The 16,947-nt window shown below is 41.6% G+C and overlaps 2 protein-coding genes across 6 annotated transcripts in view; one reads left to right on the top strand and one right to left on the bottom strand.

The window, feature by feature from the left end:
* The window catches only part of LOC135494012 (uncharacterized), a 133,563-nt gene extending 127,756 nt beyond the window's left edge, over positions 1–5,807 (top strand). For all 4 annotated transcript variants that reach the window (XM_064781742.1, XM_064781741.1, XM_064781743.1 and 1 more), the window contains 2 exons: positions 316–492; positions 784–5,807. In XM_064781742.1, coding sequence (XP_064637812.1) covers positions 316–492; positions 784–904 — 298 coding nt within the window. In that variant the 3' untranslated portion in view covers positions 905–5,807. The remainder of the gene's footprint in view (positions 1–315; positions 493–783) is intronic.
* Positions 5,808–10,920: 5,113 nt separating this feature from the next.
* The window catches only part of LOC135494175 (inositol 1,4,5-trisphosphate receptor type 2-like), a 102,255-nt gene continuing 96,228 nt past the window's right edge, over positions 10,921–16,947 (bottom strand). For both annotated transcript variants that reach the window (XM_064782016.1, XM_064782017.1), the window contains exons 60-63: positions 16,656–16,733; positions 15,883–16,002; positions 15,332–15,469; positions 10,921–15,080 (exon numbers count right to left, since the gene is read on the bottom strand). In XM_064782016.1, the coding sequence (XP_064638086.1) occupies positions 14,523–15,080; positions 15,332–15,469; positions 15,883–16,002; positions 16,656–16,733 (894 nt within the window). In that variant the 3' untranslated portion in view covers positions 10,921–14,522. The remainder of the gene's footprint in view (positions 15,081–15,331; positions 15,470–15,882; positions 16,003–16,655; positions 16,734–16,947) is intronic.

The raw sequence follows: 16,947 nt of genomic DNA, 5'->3' as shown, positions 1-16,947 counted from the left end.
GTTTTGCTGCCCCAGTTGGCCATTTTTGCATTTTTGTAAAAAAATTATACATGAAAACGTATGCACAGTCATTGTATGCAAAATGTACAGCAGGTTTAGTCGTATACAGAACCCCAATGGAGGCTGTGCATTGAAGGCATTTGAGAAGGCCAGTAGGTGACCAAAGGATGTTGCAAAAAAATCTAGAAGGTTTAAAGGAGAATTGCGAGACAGCAGATTTTATTTTCTTGTCAATTTTTTGCAGCATTGACCCTGCTCCCACTCAATTTTGTACTTCTTTACAACATATGAAGATATCGATATCTTATTTTTCAGAGCATGGAAGACTGGCCTTCCCAAAGGTTCCTGTGTGTTGGTGGCGACATCTATCGAGCATCCTGAAGCCCCTGTGCTAGGCGGAGTGAGAGGTGTGGTGCTTGCTTCTCGGTACCTGATCGAGCCTTGCGGGTCGGGCAAGTCGCGTGTTACCCATATTGTACGCACAGATGCCAGGTGAGTCGAGGAATTGATTCTTATAAACCAGCCTACTGATGATTAGGGGATTATCAGTAATAATAACAATACTCAACTATTGTTTCATGGCCAAAGAGATACAGTAGAACATCTCTGTTAAGGACACCCTTGGGACTGGCATACAGGTGTGCTGTCCTTATTAGAGAGGAGTCCTGATTGGAGTGGTCATTGACGCCAATCAGGGTGGATGTCATTTGTGATTGAGACTGTAGTCAAGCTTTCAAACTGTCAATCCGAGTTGTCACTTATAGTTCCTTATCACTATTCCAGGGGGCGCACACCTGATTGGTACAACAAAGCCTTCGGACAGTTATCGGGTACATTGATGCGCCGTATACGGGACTCATTCAAACATGGTGCTGTGGCGGAAGGACCCGAAACAAAGGTGTGATGCGGCTGGACATTGTATCAGTACGCCTTGGTCTCTTGGTTGCTTAGCCGGTACGGACTCATTCTCCCAGGTGATGTGGCAGAAGGTGCGAAGCGGTTTGACATTGTATCAATACGCCTTTTCCGTACGTTCAGATCTGCTAGAAACAGGATTCGTTAAATTCACGCGGTGCTTAGGCGGAGATTGAGGAAATTAAGGTGTGATGAGGCCGAACATTGTATTAGTCTGCCTGCATCTTATTCGGCGATTGGAGATTGTGGTCTGGTGCTGGATATTTTGTGACGGGACAAATGATCGGGAGGAAACCATTGTGATTCATAAGTATGTGCTTTTCTGTTTATTTACGGGTAGATGCATTGATTGTGGAGATAAACGACAGATTTTATCACTCTCTGTTAGTATGCGTATATGAGAGTTTGGGATGTTCAGAACAAGGGATAATCCTTTACTTTACATTTTGGTTGTTGTATAAATTTGAAATGATAGGTCACTAGTTATTTGAACACAGAGTTATGAAGGGTAAACTTGGGGCGAAAGAAGTAGGGGTTGATGAATTTTTAAGGGATGCGCCATTCGTAATTACTGGTGGTCCAGTAAAATAGAAATGCAGTTATACACAATGCCGTAGTGCCGTTCTTATGCATATGAATTCACTTGGTATCTGTAGTACATGTACATGTATTTGTATATCTGTCTACACAAGGGCAATGCGAAAATTCATATTCAGTACATATTTTATACGCAATTGGAGATTTTCAAATTCAATTACAATTTTCTATTGAAAGGCGTAGGCCTTTAAAGTATGGATATTTGTTATTCTGAACTCTTTGAGAATCTAATCGGCTTGGAAACATCTGTTGGAATCATTGAGTCTTATGGATTGAGAAAATTGACCAAACTTTATCAAATTTACATTTGGATTTTATCTTGAGCCAGTCTATTGGCGTTGGTTTTAGAAAAAGTCTGTTGACGAATTCATTCTACAGGTTTAGCAGACGACACTTCTATTTTGCAAAAATTGATACGCCTAAGAAAAGTTTGCGGTTAACAGTAGAGGCCTACACTGTCAAGAGATAGCTCTACTGGTTTTGAAAAAAACTGTTGCAACTTTTCTTGGACTGCCTGTAGAAGAGGGTGTGTATGTAGATAGATGTTAGGAAACCACTGGTTGTTCAAAAAGATGTTCAGGTGAACATTTTCTGTGCTGTATTCTCCGTCATTTTGTCAGTCACTTTAACCCCCTATTCTAGCCAACACATAGCTATTTGTCCTTCGAGAGAATGACTTTGCAAATGAAAGATTTGTATCTCTGACCTAGAATGTAGCCGATTTGTAGAATGAGGAACCTTCAGAACTAAAAATCCAGATGGCAGCACTAGTACTAAACGGTACACTTCCAGTGCATTTTACATTAAAATTAAGTTTTGTTGATTTTCTCCCTAAAACTCATCAAAATAGAATTAAGGACCAATAAAACAACATTTTTGGTGCTATTTCCCATGTAGAGTAATTAAGGGATGAAATGTTCAATAATCATTGACCAAGGAAATGGCTTTCTCATAACAACCGGGCCATGGTTCACTTGCCTGCAGGGCCCCCTATTGACAGGTTTTGTTGTGCAGGTTCCTCATTGCGCTCAATTGTCCTGTGGTCGTGATAGCGAAAGAAAGCACTTTTCTGTGCATCAGGCAATTTAGCGTTTGACTGGGGAACTGGAAATGCCTAGTACATTTCCAAAGTAGATGACAAAGTGAAAATAGCTATGCATTCATAGGTCAGTGTCCTTGTGTTAATTGTAGGTGAGGCGGATTATGTCTACCGTACATGGATGATAGTGGAGTTTATTGACTTTTACTATTGAAAGGCTTAGAGGACAGCTAGGACATACTAGAAATTTGAAAGTACCATGCATGTCCTTTGTGCGCTAAGCCATTCAAATGCATTATCAATGCAAGTTCTATCCATAGATAGATGGCAACACTGTCAAAATTAACAATTTTATTTCAGTATTTCACATATGTCCAGCCCTTCTATTGACAGAACGTGTTTTCATTAAAAAATAGTTCCTTTAAGTGTGAATGGGTTGTAATGAATAAATTGAATGAATGTACAGATGCATGAATTATGGTTTTAATGTCACTCATACATGTATTAGAGTGATTGACAGTTCGTGACTGTAATGTTAATTCCCAAGCCGTCATACCAGTGATATTGTACTTCACCATGGCCCATGGGGCTTGTACTTTCAGGAATACTCAAAAAGGCTAATTAACAGTGGAGGGCAGAAAGTCACTAACCCAAGAATTAAACATTTCTGGTTGCTATTAATTTTAGTCCCCTGTATGCATTGTGCTTTGAGGGGACAGTTTTTTTCAACTCTGGTGTACTGATGTTCACAGTTTCTTGTTTGTGTATGATAATATTAGACAATCTTATTCTAAAGAATCGTTCCTATTTTCCCAAACAAGACTGCATCCGATATATTTGATGGCCTTTTAGCACTTTGTCTTGCGATATGTTGTTCATCTTCATGCCATTGAATCAACCTTTGTGATGTTTGTTGAAGTGTCTTGTATAAATACGGTTCAAAATTGTGTATTGGCTGTTTACTACTACAGTCCAAATCACATTTGACATCCATCCTTCTTTGCGTCAGTGATGCGCGATGTACCCATTGCTCGCCAATGATACACCAGTGACGCGCTTATCTCTATGTTTAGCGTATTACGCACAACTTACACGGGGATGTTATTTGTGATTTGAACTGTAGCAAGTATCACAAATACAAATATTTCTGAGTCCTTTATCTGTCAAATTGGTGATTTTTAAAGTGGGTGGTATCGATTGTTCGATTGAATGGATACGTGCAAGAAACCAGTACATTGTGGCCATTTGCAATGCACAAATCATTAAAGTTACCAGGGTGACTTTTTCGCATGCAATTTTGGTATTTTATAACTACTGCTAACATGGCTAATGCTAATGCTTGATTTCAATCAATAAGGGGCGTCTGATAAATAAACTAGTACCAACCAAACTCCATTTTGCCGAAAGTCGGTTACTGATTTTTTGCACCCACCCCTTCAATTCTGATATTTCTCAAATTATCTTGTTCTATCAGGAGAAATCTCTTTTACCATAGTGTACTCAATATACAAATATTTATCCAAGATGTTGATGAAAAATTGGCTTATTTTGCAAAACTTTGTTGGTTGAATGAATTGAAACTTTCTACTTCATGGATTTCCTTTGCAATTTGGTACCAACACTGGTGTCCTTGATAGCAAGGTCGACCTTAATAGTGCAAGTGAGTTATAATATGCCAGAGTTCTTATTGAGTTCTGTGTTGGCATAAAAGGATATGTAAGATTCTCAGCTACATGTCGATAGGCGTCACTTTGACATTTTGATGGGCATTTAGTTCTGTTTTGGGTAGAGCATAGCTGAGAGAGAGGCACACTATTGATGGGTAGTTAATTCTGTTTTGGGTAGAGCAGAGCCAAGAGTGAGGCACACTATTGATGGGCAGTTAGTTCTGTTTTGGGTAGAGCATAGCTGAGAGTGAGGCACACTATTGATGGACAGTTTGTTCTGTTTTGGGTAGAGCATAGCTGAGAGAGAGGCACACTATTGATGGGCAGTTAGTTCTGTTTTGGGTAGAGCATAGCTGAGAGAGAGGCACACTATTGATGGGCAGTTATTTCTGTTTTGGGTAGAGCAGAGCCAAGAGTGAGGCACACTATTGATGGACAGTTTGTTCTGTTTTGGGTAGAGCATAGCTGAGAGAGAGGCACACTATTGATGGGCAGTTATTTCTGTTTTGGGTAGAGCAGAGCCAAGAGTGAGGCACACTATTGATGGACAGTTTGTTCTGTTTTGGGTAGAGCATAGCTGAGAGAGAGGCACACTATTGATGGGCAGTTATTTCTGTTTTGGGTAGAGCAGAGCCAAGAGTGAGGCACACTATTGAAGAGATCCATGCAACATGCAGTGGTCATAGCAACTAACTGACTTCTATTTGGAATATCACTTGCTGTGTGCCCTAGGAATATCACAGGCTGTGTTCCTAGGAATATCACAGACTGTTTGCCCTGGGAAGATCACATGGCTATGTGTCCTAGGAATATCACTTGCTGTGTGCCCTAGGAATGTCACAGGCTGTGTGCCCTAGGAATATCACATGCTGTGTACCCTGGGAATATCACATGCTGTGTGCCCTGGGAATATCACATGCTGTGTGCCCTGGGAATATCATTTGATGTGTGTACTAGGAATATCACATGCTGTGTGCCCTCGGATATCACAGGCTGTGGGCCATAGGAATATCATTTGATGTGTGTACTAGGAATATCACATGCTGTGTGCTCTGCTATAAGATTTGTTTCAGTGCTTTCAAATGAAATTGATTGTGAATTGTTATAAACTGTCTAGAGTTGTCATTTCTGCTTGTTCTCTGTCAACCTCCGACACAAAAGCATGAGTTGTTGATTAACCTTGTTATGACTACGAACAAGAACTAAAACATAGTGTACATGTATATCCTACATGTACTGTTTAATAATACATTTCACCCTCGAGTTGTGTGGTGCAGTGCAATGAACATATACGGTGTGTATCAAAATCAGTTCAACAACCAAAGGTTTCCTGTGTCGTGGTTATACATGAATCCAATCCGGGTTAATATTGTGTCGCACCCACCCAGGTTTAAAGAATTGATCTTTAATTTTTAAACACAGTAAAATAGAATATTGTACATGCATTTACTAAGTAGTTACCGTATTCAAATCATTGTTGACAGTGTCGAATGTTAAAAGTTGTAAATATAATGTTATCAGCCTGCCTATGATGTATGGGTATTATATTTTCAGTTATTATTGCAATAAATCTATCGACTTGTATGAAACTAGTTTTAGCATTCGTGTTTTGTATCCCTAATCAAGGTATTCTAGTATTGCCTATCTAAGAAATCTACATACGGAAACACGCATACTCAGTACATACACAGTTCAGTACAGTAGAACCTCTCTATTGAAATGCCCTCGTACTCATACTTGTCTTCGGCGAAAGGACATCACATCTCATCAAAACAGACCTTACTTTTCCTGTCCTCATCAGAGACAATCGACATCCACAACCCATCAAACCAGCCCACATGGTCATCCCATACTTGTCTTCAGCAGAAGGAGACAACCCATCAAACCTGTTCTGTCTTCACCAGAGACAATGGACATCCACAACCCATCAAACCAGCTGCCATATGATCATCCCATACTAGTCTTCAGTGAAAGGGCATCAAATCCCATCAAAACCAGCCAATCCAGAGACAATGAACATTCCAACCAATCGAAGAAGACTCATATGGTCCCATACTTTTCTTCAGCGAAAGAACAGCACATCCCATCAAACCAGCCTATACTGTTCTGTCTTCATCAGAGACAACGGACATCACATCCCACCAAACCAGCCCCCATATTGTCCAAAGTTGTCTTCAGCGAAAGGATCACATCCCATACCCATTCAAACCAGCCACCATATGGTCTTATAACAAACAGTCTTTCCTCATCTGAGACAACAGACATCCCCGCCAGTCAAACCAGCCACATTATTATCAGTCCTCATCAAAGGCAGTGGCCATACATACCCATCAAACCAGCCACTATATATGGCCCCATATCAGTATTTCCTGAGTCTTTTCCTGTCTTCAGTGAAAGGACATCACATCCCATCAAACCAGCCTGTACTGTTTTGTCTTCATCAGAGACAACGGACATCACAACACATCAAACCAGCCCTCATATTGCCCAAAGTTGTCTTCAGCAAAAGGACATCAAACCAGCCACCATAGTTCACAACAGTCTTTCCTCATCAGAGACAACAGACATCACATCCAGTCAAACCAGCCACATTATTATCAGTCCTCATAAAAGGCAGTGGCCATCCAACCTGTCAAACCAGCCACCATATATGGCCCCATATCAGTCTTTCCTCATCAGAGACAACAGACATCCCAACTCATCAAGCCAGCGACCATATGGTGCCATATTTGTCTTCAGTGAAAGGACATCACATCTCATCAAACCAGCCTATACTGTTCTGCCTTCATCAGAGAAAACGGACATTACAATCCATCAAACCAGCCCCCATATGGTCTTCCCATACTTGTCAACAGCTAAAGGAAAGACTGATGGGGAATCATATGATGGCTGGTTTGATGGGTCGTGATGTTAGTTGTTTCTTATTCGGAAAGGCCCATAAAAACAATATGGTGGTGGTTTTATTGATTGTCACATCCACTGTCTCTGATGAAGACGGACAATAATGGGACCATATGGTGGCAGGTTCGATGGGTTAGGATGTCAACAGTCTTAGATTAGGAAAGGCTGTCGTATTGCGACCACGTGATGCCAGTTTGATGGGTTGTCACGGCCACTGTCCCTTACGAAGACAGTCGGATTTGTGACCATATGATGGCTGGTTTGGTTGTGATGTTAGTTGTTTCGAATAAGGAAAGACCCATAGGACACCACATGGTGCTCTCTTGATAGGTTGTCATGTCCACTGTCTTATGAAGACAGTCAACTATGGGATCTTATGATGGCTGGTTTGATAGATTATGAAGTATGGTCGGTTGTAAAGTCAACTGTCTTTCATTAGGATAGGCTGACTTGGGACCACATGGTGCTGGCTTGTTGTGTTGTCATGTCCGTTTTCTCAGATAAAGAAAGATTTATAGGTATAAGGAAGTGTATTAGGTGAGGGATGATGGACCATGCTATCCGCTTTGAATAGTTCGGATGTTCACTGTCTCTGATGAAGACGCAAAAGTATGGGACCATATATATGGTGTCGGGTTTGATGGGTTGTGCCGTTCACTGCCTCTGATGAGCTTATATAAGACTACGGTGGCTGGTTTTATTATTTGTGATGTTCATTGTCTCTGGTGAAGATGGACAAGTATGGGACAATATGCTGCGGGTTGATAGGTTGTGCTGTCCACTGCCTCAGATGAGGAAACACCCAGAGAAAACCAGTTGGTGCTGGTACGATTCGTTGCCACGTCTACTGTCTCTGATGAAGACAGAACTTTATGGGATCGTTTGATGGCTTGTCCACTTTCGCTGAAGACAAAAATGGGACCATAAAGTGCCTGGGTTGATTTGTTGCGTTGTCCCTAGTTTATGATATGGACAGAAATGTATCAGCTTATTTGATGGGTTGTGATGTCCTTGTGATGTCCTGAAGACGGACAAGTATGGATCCTTAATGAAATCACATGAGGACTGGTTTGATCAATTGGAAATGTCCGTTGTCTCTGATGAGGCAACAAAATAAGGGCTGGTTTAATAATTGGATGTGATGTCCTTTCGCTAAAGGCAAGTATGGGACCATATGGTGGGCGGGTCTTGATCGGATATGATGTCCGTTGTCTCTGGTGAGGAAAGACGGACGAGGGGCCATGCTGTCCGCTTTAACTGGTTGGGATATTCACTGTCTCTGATGAAGACGGAAAAGTATGGGACCATGTAGTGGTGGGTTTGATGGGTTCTGCTGTCCACTGCCTGTCATGAGGAAAGACCCAGAGAAAACCACATGGTGCTGGTTCGAATGGATGCCACGTCTACTGTCTCTGATGAAGACAGAACTTTATGGGATCGTTTGATGGCTTGTCTCCTTTCGCTGAAGACAAATATAGGATCAAAAAGTGGCTGGTGTAATAAGTTGAGTGGTCTCTTGTCTCTGATGAGGACAAATATATCGGGTGATTTGAATGGTTGTGATGTCCTTTCGCTGAAGACAAGTACGGGACCATATGGTGGCCAGTTTGGTTGGTTGCGATATCTGTTGTTTCTGGTGAGGAAAGACGAATGAGGGGCCAGGCTGTCCGCTTTTACTGGTCGGGATGTTCACTGTCTTTGATGAAAATGGACAAGTATGGGACCATATGGTGGCAGGTTTGATGGGCTCTGTTGTCCACTGCCTGTCATGAGGAAAGATCCAGAGAAAACCACATGGTGCTGGTTCGAATGGATGCCACGTCTACTGTCTCTGATGAAGACATAACTTTATGGGATCGTTTGATGGCTTGTCTACTTACGCTGAAGACAAATATGGGACCATAAAGCCCTGATGATCTGATATAAGACTATGGTGGCCGGTTCAATTATTTGTGATGTTCACTGTCTCTGATGAAGACGGACACGTATGGGACCGTGGCGGGTTTGATGGGTTGTGCTGTACACTGCCTCTGCTGATGAAAGACCCTCAGAAGACCACGTACATGGTGCCGTTGTGATTGGTTGTCCCTTCCACTCTCATTGATTAAGACAGACAAATACAGGACCTATTGTGGCTGGTTAGATTGGTGGTGATGTCCTTTGTCTCTGATGTGGAAATACTGGAAAATGATCCTTCAATGGGGATACTTGTATACGGATGGTCTTAAAAATCCTCCGACGGAAATATTCTTGAATAGATGCTGTGTCATATGAGAATTTCCGATAGAGGACCACTCTGGCGGGTCTGATTGGTGGTGAAGCCCACTAACACGAAAGCTGAAAGAATACCATGGTAGCTGGTTTGATTTGATTAGTATGTCCACTGTCTCTAATGACGAAAGACTGATAGGGGACCATATGATGGCTGCTCTAGTTGATTGGGATGTCCCCTATCACTGAGGGGAAAAGTCTGATAGAGGATCATGGTGGATTGTTTGATCGGTTGTCATGGCCACTGACTCTGATTTGGACAAAACAGTATGATTTGATAGGTTGTGATGTCCTTTTAATAAAGACATGTAAGAATGGGACCATATAATGGCAGATTTGATGGGTTGTGATGTCCGATGTCTCTGATGAAAAAAGGCTGATAGGAGACGATATGACGGCTCATTTGATTGGTTGTAATATCCCCGGTCGCTGGTGATGAAAGACGGATAAAGGACCATTGTGGCTGGTTTGATTGGTTTGGACTTCGATTTGTCGGAATGAGCTTGAATGAAAAGCCCTGAATGGGTGCTATCACTATTGAAGAAAGACGGATAGTGGTCAATTCTGGCTGGTTTGATTGGTTGTATTAAGCCCACAGACGCTGGTGTGGATTATCTGACAGGGGACTATGGTGGCTGCTTTTATTAGTATGTCCACTGTCTCTAATGACGGAAGACTGATAGGGGACCAAATGGCGGCTGGTTTGATCGGTTGGGATGTCCTCTGTCTCTGGTGAGGACATAAAAGTATGGGCTGGTTTGATGGGATGTGATGTCCTTTCGCTAAAGACAAGTATGGGACCATTTGGTGGCTGGGTTGATTGGTTGGGATGTCCTCTGTCTCTGGTGAGGACATAAAAGTATGGGTTGGTTTGATAGGATGTGATGTCCTTTCGCTAAAGACAAGTATGGGACCATTTGGTGGCTGGGTTGATTGGTTGGTATGTACTCTGCCTTTGGTGAGGACAGAAAAGTCTGGGCTGGTTTGATGGGTTGTGAGGTCACGCAGGAGACCACATGGTAGCCGGTTTGACTGGGTTGGATGCCCACTGTCTATGGTGAGGAAAGACCAATTGGGAACCAAATGATGGCTGGTATGATGGGTTGTGATGTCCAATTTTCTGAAGACAAGTATAGGACCATATGTGACCCGTCACAGCAAAATCAGGCGCATGTCGCTCTGAGCTTGGCAGGTTGAGACGGACTGTTTGTTCATTTCTCTATTGTCTGCCTTTTGTGAAATATGAGCACATCAATTTCTCCCATTATCTCCTGGTGTCATTTAGGATCATCTTCTGTGCGACATGCGCCTGGTTTTGCTGTGACGGGTCACATATGTGGTGGCTGGTTTTGATGTCTGTTGTCTTTGGATGTATTCCTTGTGAGGCGGCCATTCTCCCAGGCCTCAAGAAACACTATCCAGGGCAGTCTGCTAAGTAAGTTGGAAGGCCTGATAAGATCCTCTGCATTTTGGAAAGCTCATTCTCCAGGTTGAGGCTGTCCAAAGAGATAGGGCAAAGATTTTTTTAATCATACATTTTATTTTAAAAAGTACATACATAGATACACACATTGGATGACCTGTACATTTTACACAAATCTGCACTGCCAACAGTTTACTGCAATTGACATTTCTAGATGCAACTTTACAAACCATAGTCTGCCATGTGCCGACTCATGCATTACATTACAGAGTTGGCCAAGCAACAGGGAAATAATGGCTACACATTCTTCACTGACAGGACTTCTAGAACACATACGAAGACGCAAACATCATTGCCGTAGGCAATAGGATTAAATCTATAATTGCCTTAGGTGATGTCCTCTGTTACTGTCACTTTTGATATTAATTGTAAACACGTGCGTTGAAAGCTATTCCTTTGACCGCTTCATAATTGGTCCAGCTTACATTTAAGTTTCGCGTGCCTTTAAGTTACAGCCAGCTATGAGTAGGCATCTTTTAAAACAGTAAAATACAATTCAACAGCAAGTACCAGCCAATTCAACTGTCATAAAAGGTCATCGTGTGCCTTTAAGTTGCAGCCAGCTACGACTAGGTATCTTTTAAAACAGTAAAATACAATTCAACAGCAAGTACCAGCCAATTCAACTGTCATAAAAGGTCATCGTGTGCCTTTAAGTTGCAGCCAGCTACGACTAGGTATCTTTTAAAACAGTAAAATACAATTCAACAGCAAGTACCAGCCAATGCAACTGTCATAAAAGGTCATCGTTATCACTATAAAAGGATCAAAACAGCACAAACATGATAAATAAAATTGGAAGGATTAACACAATTCCTACATTGTATACGACTACCATATTACTTGGAAGGCTGATAAAGAAGACTTTGTAACAATACCAAGGAAAATATTGGCAACACATTTTGTAACATTTCTTCAGAAGTGCAGAGATAGTTGTCAGTTACACATCAAAGGATGTTTGCAACTTGAGGACGGTGTGTCGGATGTTTTCTTAATGACAACCATGTTGAAGAGAAACGAGAATGCCTGTGCATGGTATTTACAAATTCCCCATGACATCATCAGATATCCATCTATATATTCTGTCCTATGAGAAACTAGTGTCTCAAATCCCCCCATAGCCCTTTATTACCCACTTTCTGTGGAAAATTGGACTACCACAATACTTGATTCTGTTGGAAGATCACGCCCAGCAAGAGAATTGTTAGGAAAAATATCACAAAAACTGGAAGCATTGGCAAATGGAAGCGAAATATACAGCAGTGTTTAGGGCAGCAGGAAGATGACTGTTCACTGAAGAACAAAATATCTTTTGGAGTAGCTTCATATCTACGCAGTACCCCATCAAATTCACCTTGGCATAGAACCAATTTACAGAGAAACAACTCTATTGCCTGCATAATTGGAATATTAGTATTTTACAAGCTGCAGTACAGATTATAAGCAAATTTACATACAAGTACACATTTGGGTGATATGAATAAAGACCAGCAAATGCTTTTATCCAAATCTCCATGTACAATTACACTAGGCCTCTCTGTACAAAACTGAAGTAAAAGCATTTGCTAGTCTTTTTTATCCAGGATCATGAGTTTGATAATCACATGTACCAGGTAATGTCCGCAGGCCTAACTGTGCAGGCTATCAAAATTTAATGGCACATAATTGCAATGAGACTCCAACAATGTACATTTGTGACCCACCATGGCAAAATGGGTCACATGTCGCACAGAAAATGAGCCTGAAATAACACCAGGACATAATAGAAGAAATTGATACACTCAGATTTCACAAAAGGCAGACAATAGTGAAATGAACAACCAGTCCGTCTCAACCTGTCAAGCTCGAAGCGACATGTGACTCATTTTGCTGTGGTGGGTCATATTTATGACTAGAGGGTAAGGAAAAATTGTGTAATATTCATGGAAACGACCACCAAAGTTAAAACAAACAGCGAAAGCCTTTAACAGCCTTTAACAGCCATTAACAGCCTTTAACAGCCTTTTACTCAATAATAACAGAACGAGGAACCAAAGGGAGTAAGAAGGATCAACGTTGAAGTAGTTTACCCTCTAGAGCCCAAAACATTTCCAAATGGACTTAAAGTACTCAGATAGTTACAGTACATGATGGAGTACATTACTGTAAACCAGGAAATAGTCGCCTGCATTTTATCTTTGTGTTTTTTCCGAATTTAAGTGTGATAGCATATGGCCACAGAAGAGATACCTAGGAATGGGGGATTGTCCAAACGCTAAATTAAGTATGCAAAATGTGGAATTTCTGACAAAATCACGAAATGAAATGGGCGCAAATATTTCCTGTTTTACAGTATTATGACAAATATTTCCTGTTTTACAGTATCAAGACAAGATCTGACCCTCTTCAAAATGATTAAGTACTGATAAAGGCAGTGCAAATTGTTTGACATTACGTTTACAGAAGTTAAAACCATTCGTACAGCTCTAAAACACCTTTTCAGGCATAACCAACCAATAGAACTGGGGAAAATTTAGCAGTACGGATTACTCCGGGCCAGTATAGTAGTACGCAGTGTATTGCCCCGGTCTTTACCGGGTGAGGTGGCGAAATGGTTAATAAAAGGCAATGCTTTAATACATATGTCATAAAAAAGCTATCCATGAACAATAAGATGCACTATGGGACTTAAGTGAGCGGGACTCAATAATCTATGGTAAGTATCATTTGAGCTAAATCAGCAATCAATCGAATGCATATTTTAGTTTGTACATAATCAGTCTTTATCATGTTTATGAATATATTGCGGTGAAAAAGAAGATTCAGTCTGTACAATGTGGATCAATAAAAACATTGCAAAAGGAACATTGGATAAATAAAAACACCGTGAAATGCTACAAGTTATAATATTTACATATGTGTGCATGTAAGCAAAAGTAATACTGTGCCATAAAATGTACAATTTCATCCTAAAAAGAAGTTGGCTCTATCTTTCATCGTCTCCAATACTACCGAACTTCTTGACAATAGGGTCAGACTTTTCCTCAAAACTGAAAATTTGTGAAGTTGTTTCAAAGAAATGGGTGGCTAAAACTCATTTCAAAACACTTTCCAAGAAATGGGTGGCTCTGTTTAACGTGTTCGAACACATCAATCTGGAAGAGGATGGATTTCCATACATCATGTATGTAATATGTACAAAAATGTAGCACTTTGGTATGGTTTTACAAGCATACAACATTCATCGTTTTAAATTGTCATTGTCAGGTGATTATATAAACACGGGTGTCCATACTGAAATGCCAGGTATGGAAAGCCATCCCTTCCAGACTGCTAACAGAAGAGTTTGCTTGGTTGCCATTTGCTTTGACAACACTAAATCTTCAAATGCAAAAGTCATCAATCACAAATTACTGTAAACCGCTAATTTTCAAGGGCACTCTATTTTCACGGACCCGCAAAAAATCTAGTTTCGCAAAAAAGAAAATTGCAAAAAATCCTTCAATTATTGAAAGAATGATAGAAATTTCAAAAATTTCGAAAAGAAAATTGTGAAATTTTTTTGCCAAGTTTTAAAGAAATCTTCACGGCTCGCAAAAATACAGTGCAAAAATTTTGTTGTTTAAAGTAAGCATTTGAAGTATGAAATTCAAACCTCGGGGCGACTATTTTACAATCTCGTCACCGGGCCTGTTGGTTCATTCTCCGCATCGTAACTGCCGGTACTCAGTGTACTTTCCGTGTCCAAAACCTCCGCATCTGCCGTCAGCGAATAGCTACGATCAGAAATGCTTGTGTTATCATCACTCTGACCTGACCCTACAGCACTTGCATCATCAGCAGGTTCATGTCCCTCAGCGCCCTCTATATCCGAGACATCCTCCAACTCACCCAATTCCGGCTCCGTTCCCTCCGGTTTCTCCTCCGCTGTTCCATCCGTATCCGTCACCTCCTCAATCTGCTGCTTAAACGGATCCAGCATCTCGTCGCCGTCGTCGAAATTGATCTCGACCGGTGCTTCCGCCTCTTCTGTGGATTCGGCTGGATCTGATGCCGGTGGGGGTGTTGGTTTCTTCCCATTAGTCGGCGGCAATGCCAGGGGTGGTGCTGGCCAATTGGGATCCACTGGTGGCTCAGGTGGATCGCCGTTTCCATAGAACATGCGTCGGTGCTCTTCCTCCCATTTCTTCTGCTTCAGACGCTCCTCTTCTTGCTTCTTTCTCAGCTCCTGCAAGAAAGAAAAATATTTCATAACAATCATGACGTAAATGAACCTTAAATAGAAAGGTTAAAAAGAAGAATACTGAGTGTCTGATACAAGTCACCAGATCACACGAGTTGGTTTTCTCCAGCCTCAGAAAGCTCGCGACTGCAGGTCGAGAGCTTTTGGCCCTCTAGCTACAGCCGAAGGCTTTAAAATGGTAAAATATGATTTTTTTCTTGTATTATTTGGAAAAAGATTTCCCTCTCTCTCTTTACCTCTTCCTTCTGTTTATGGAAGATCGACGAGACATAGTGGAGGAGTTCGTCAAACTTGGTCTCAGCTTGATCATTCTCCATGTCCGTCAGGCACAGCGCTCGGTTCAGCGGGAAGAAATCATAGTTCTCTTTTTGCAACTGAAATTATAAAAGGGTACGCAAGGTTGGAAAGTGACCAGGTGCCTCTCACAACATCTCGACACCTTTCCAAACAAATGTCTTCAAAGAATCTGCAGGATCTTTGGGCACAACATGATCAGTAACGTAGACTTACTCCAAAGAACAGAGTGCACCTCCACCAATCGCCATAGTGGTTCAAAGCGATGCTGGAGTTGGCTGCGACATGTGTGCCAAATGCCACTAGGCCCACTCCCAAGGATGGCACTCCATTGGACAGCCCACGAAACATAGAGAGAGATAAGCGCGTCACTGGTGCGTCATTGGCGCGCAACTCTAGGCGCAACTGACGCGAAGCAGGAAGGATGTCAATTGTGATTAGGACTGAAAACCTCTTTAGATCATGTTTGATGAAAAATTTAAACCTAACTTACCAGTTTATAAACATGTAATTCGAGGGCTGTGTAATCGTTTGGCTTTGTGTCGGCCAGGTGGATGAAGAAGAAGATGTAGGACCACATGTTGTGCTCATACTTGCAATGGTGTTGGAAGCCCTGCAAAAGAAGGAGAATACATTGTTATTCTAAATTTATACAGGCAATTATGAATTTCTTCCGAATCTAAAGATTTTTGGATCGGTATGTTGTGTATTCAGTTGTCTTTTTAAAAGCTGTTAGAGTGGCAAATATAAGATGCTGTTTAAAATAGCCATCTCTACCTATCCCATCTGCCAGGGTGGTCCCTCTCAGAGAAGGGGACGCACATTGGTGTCAATGGAGATTTTTTAAATCCCCTTCCAGCTTGCAGGCACTGGCAGTGAGAAGCTTTAATCCATGCACTGTTTTTTAGCGGAAGGGAGAATTGGATTATGGGGTAAATTTTCAAGTGTTAATTCCATGGGTTTTTGAGGGTTAAGCTCCACTATTATTGACTGCGTGGTTGGCCGGCCACGTTGACAAGAATTATGCATCCTTCGCCGGCCAAAACCGCAACTCGCAGGTGCGTACTCAGATCAGGCGAGTGGCCCCCTGGGTCCCTCTGAAAGTTCTGATCTGACTCATTTCAGATATTCAGGACTTGACTCACAATCACACCCATCATTCTGAGGCAAGTTGAGCAACATGCTGAGCTAAAACCGACCCGAGCTCCGAACAAAATGAAACAGCGAGGCCATTTGGGAGTCGACAATCTAATCATGTTTGTTTACCTTTCCATAATGTTCGAAGTCGTAGCTAATCCTACTGCAGACGAAGCAACAGTCTCTCATGTCCTTCTCGGCAGTCCACTGTAAAGACAAGGAGTTTGATCAGTCAAAATATGAAATGATAAACCAGTGCAAGAGTTTCACGATGCAATCTCTACGAACATTGTCAAGCTCTCTTGGCATGCGCACTGGCTGGTTGGAAAAATGCGTTCCGAACTTACATATATGTGACCCTCCATGACAAAACCAGTCGTTTGTCGCATGGCAGTGACAAGGGTTCTGATGCCGTGTTATT

This window comes from Lineus longissimus, chromosome 9 (genome assembly GCF_910592395.1).
Source record: "Lineus longissimus chromosome 9, tnLinLong1.2, whole genome shotgun sequence".
In the NCBI taxonomy this organism is placed as follows: Eukaryota; Metazoa; Nemertea; class Pilidiophora; order Heteronemertea; family Lineidae; genus Lineus; species Lineus longissimus.
The sequence above is the reverse complement of the archived record's forward strand: the minus strand, read 5'-3'. Positions and strand labels throughout refer to the sequence as shown.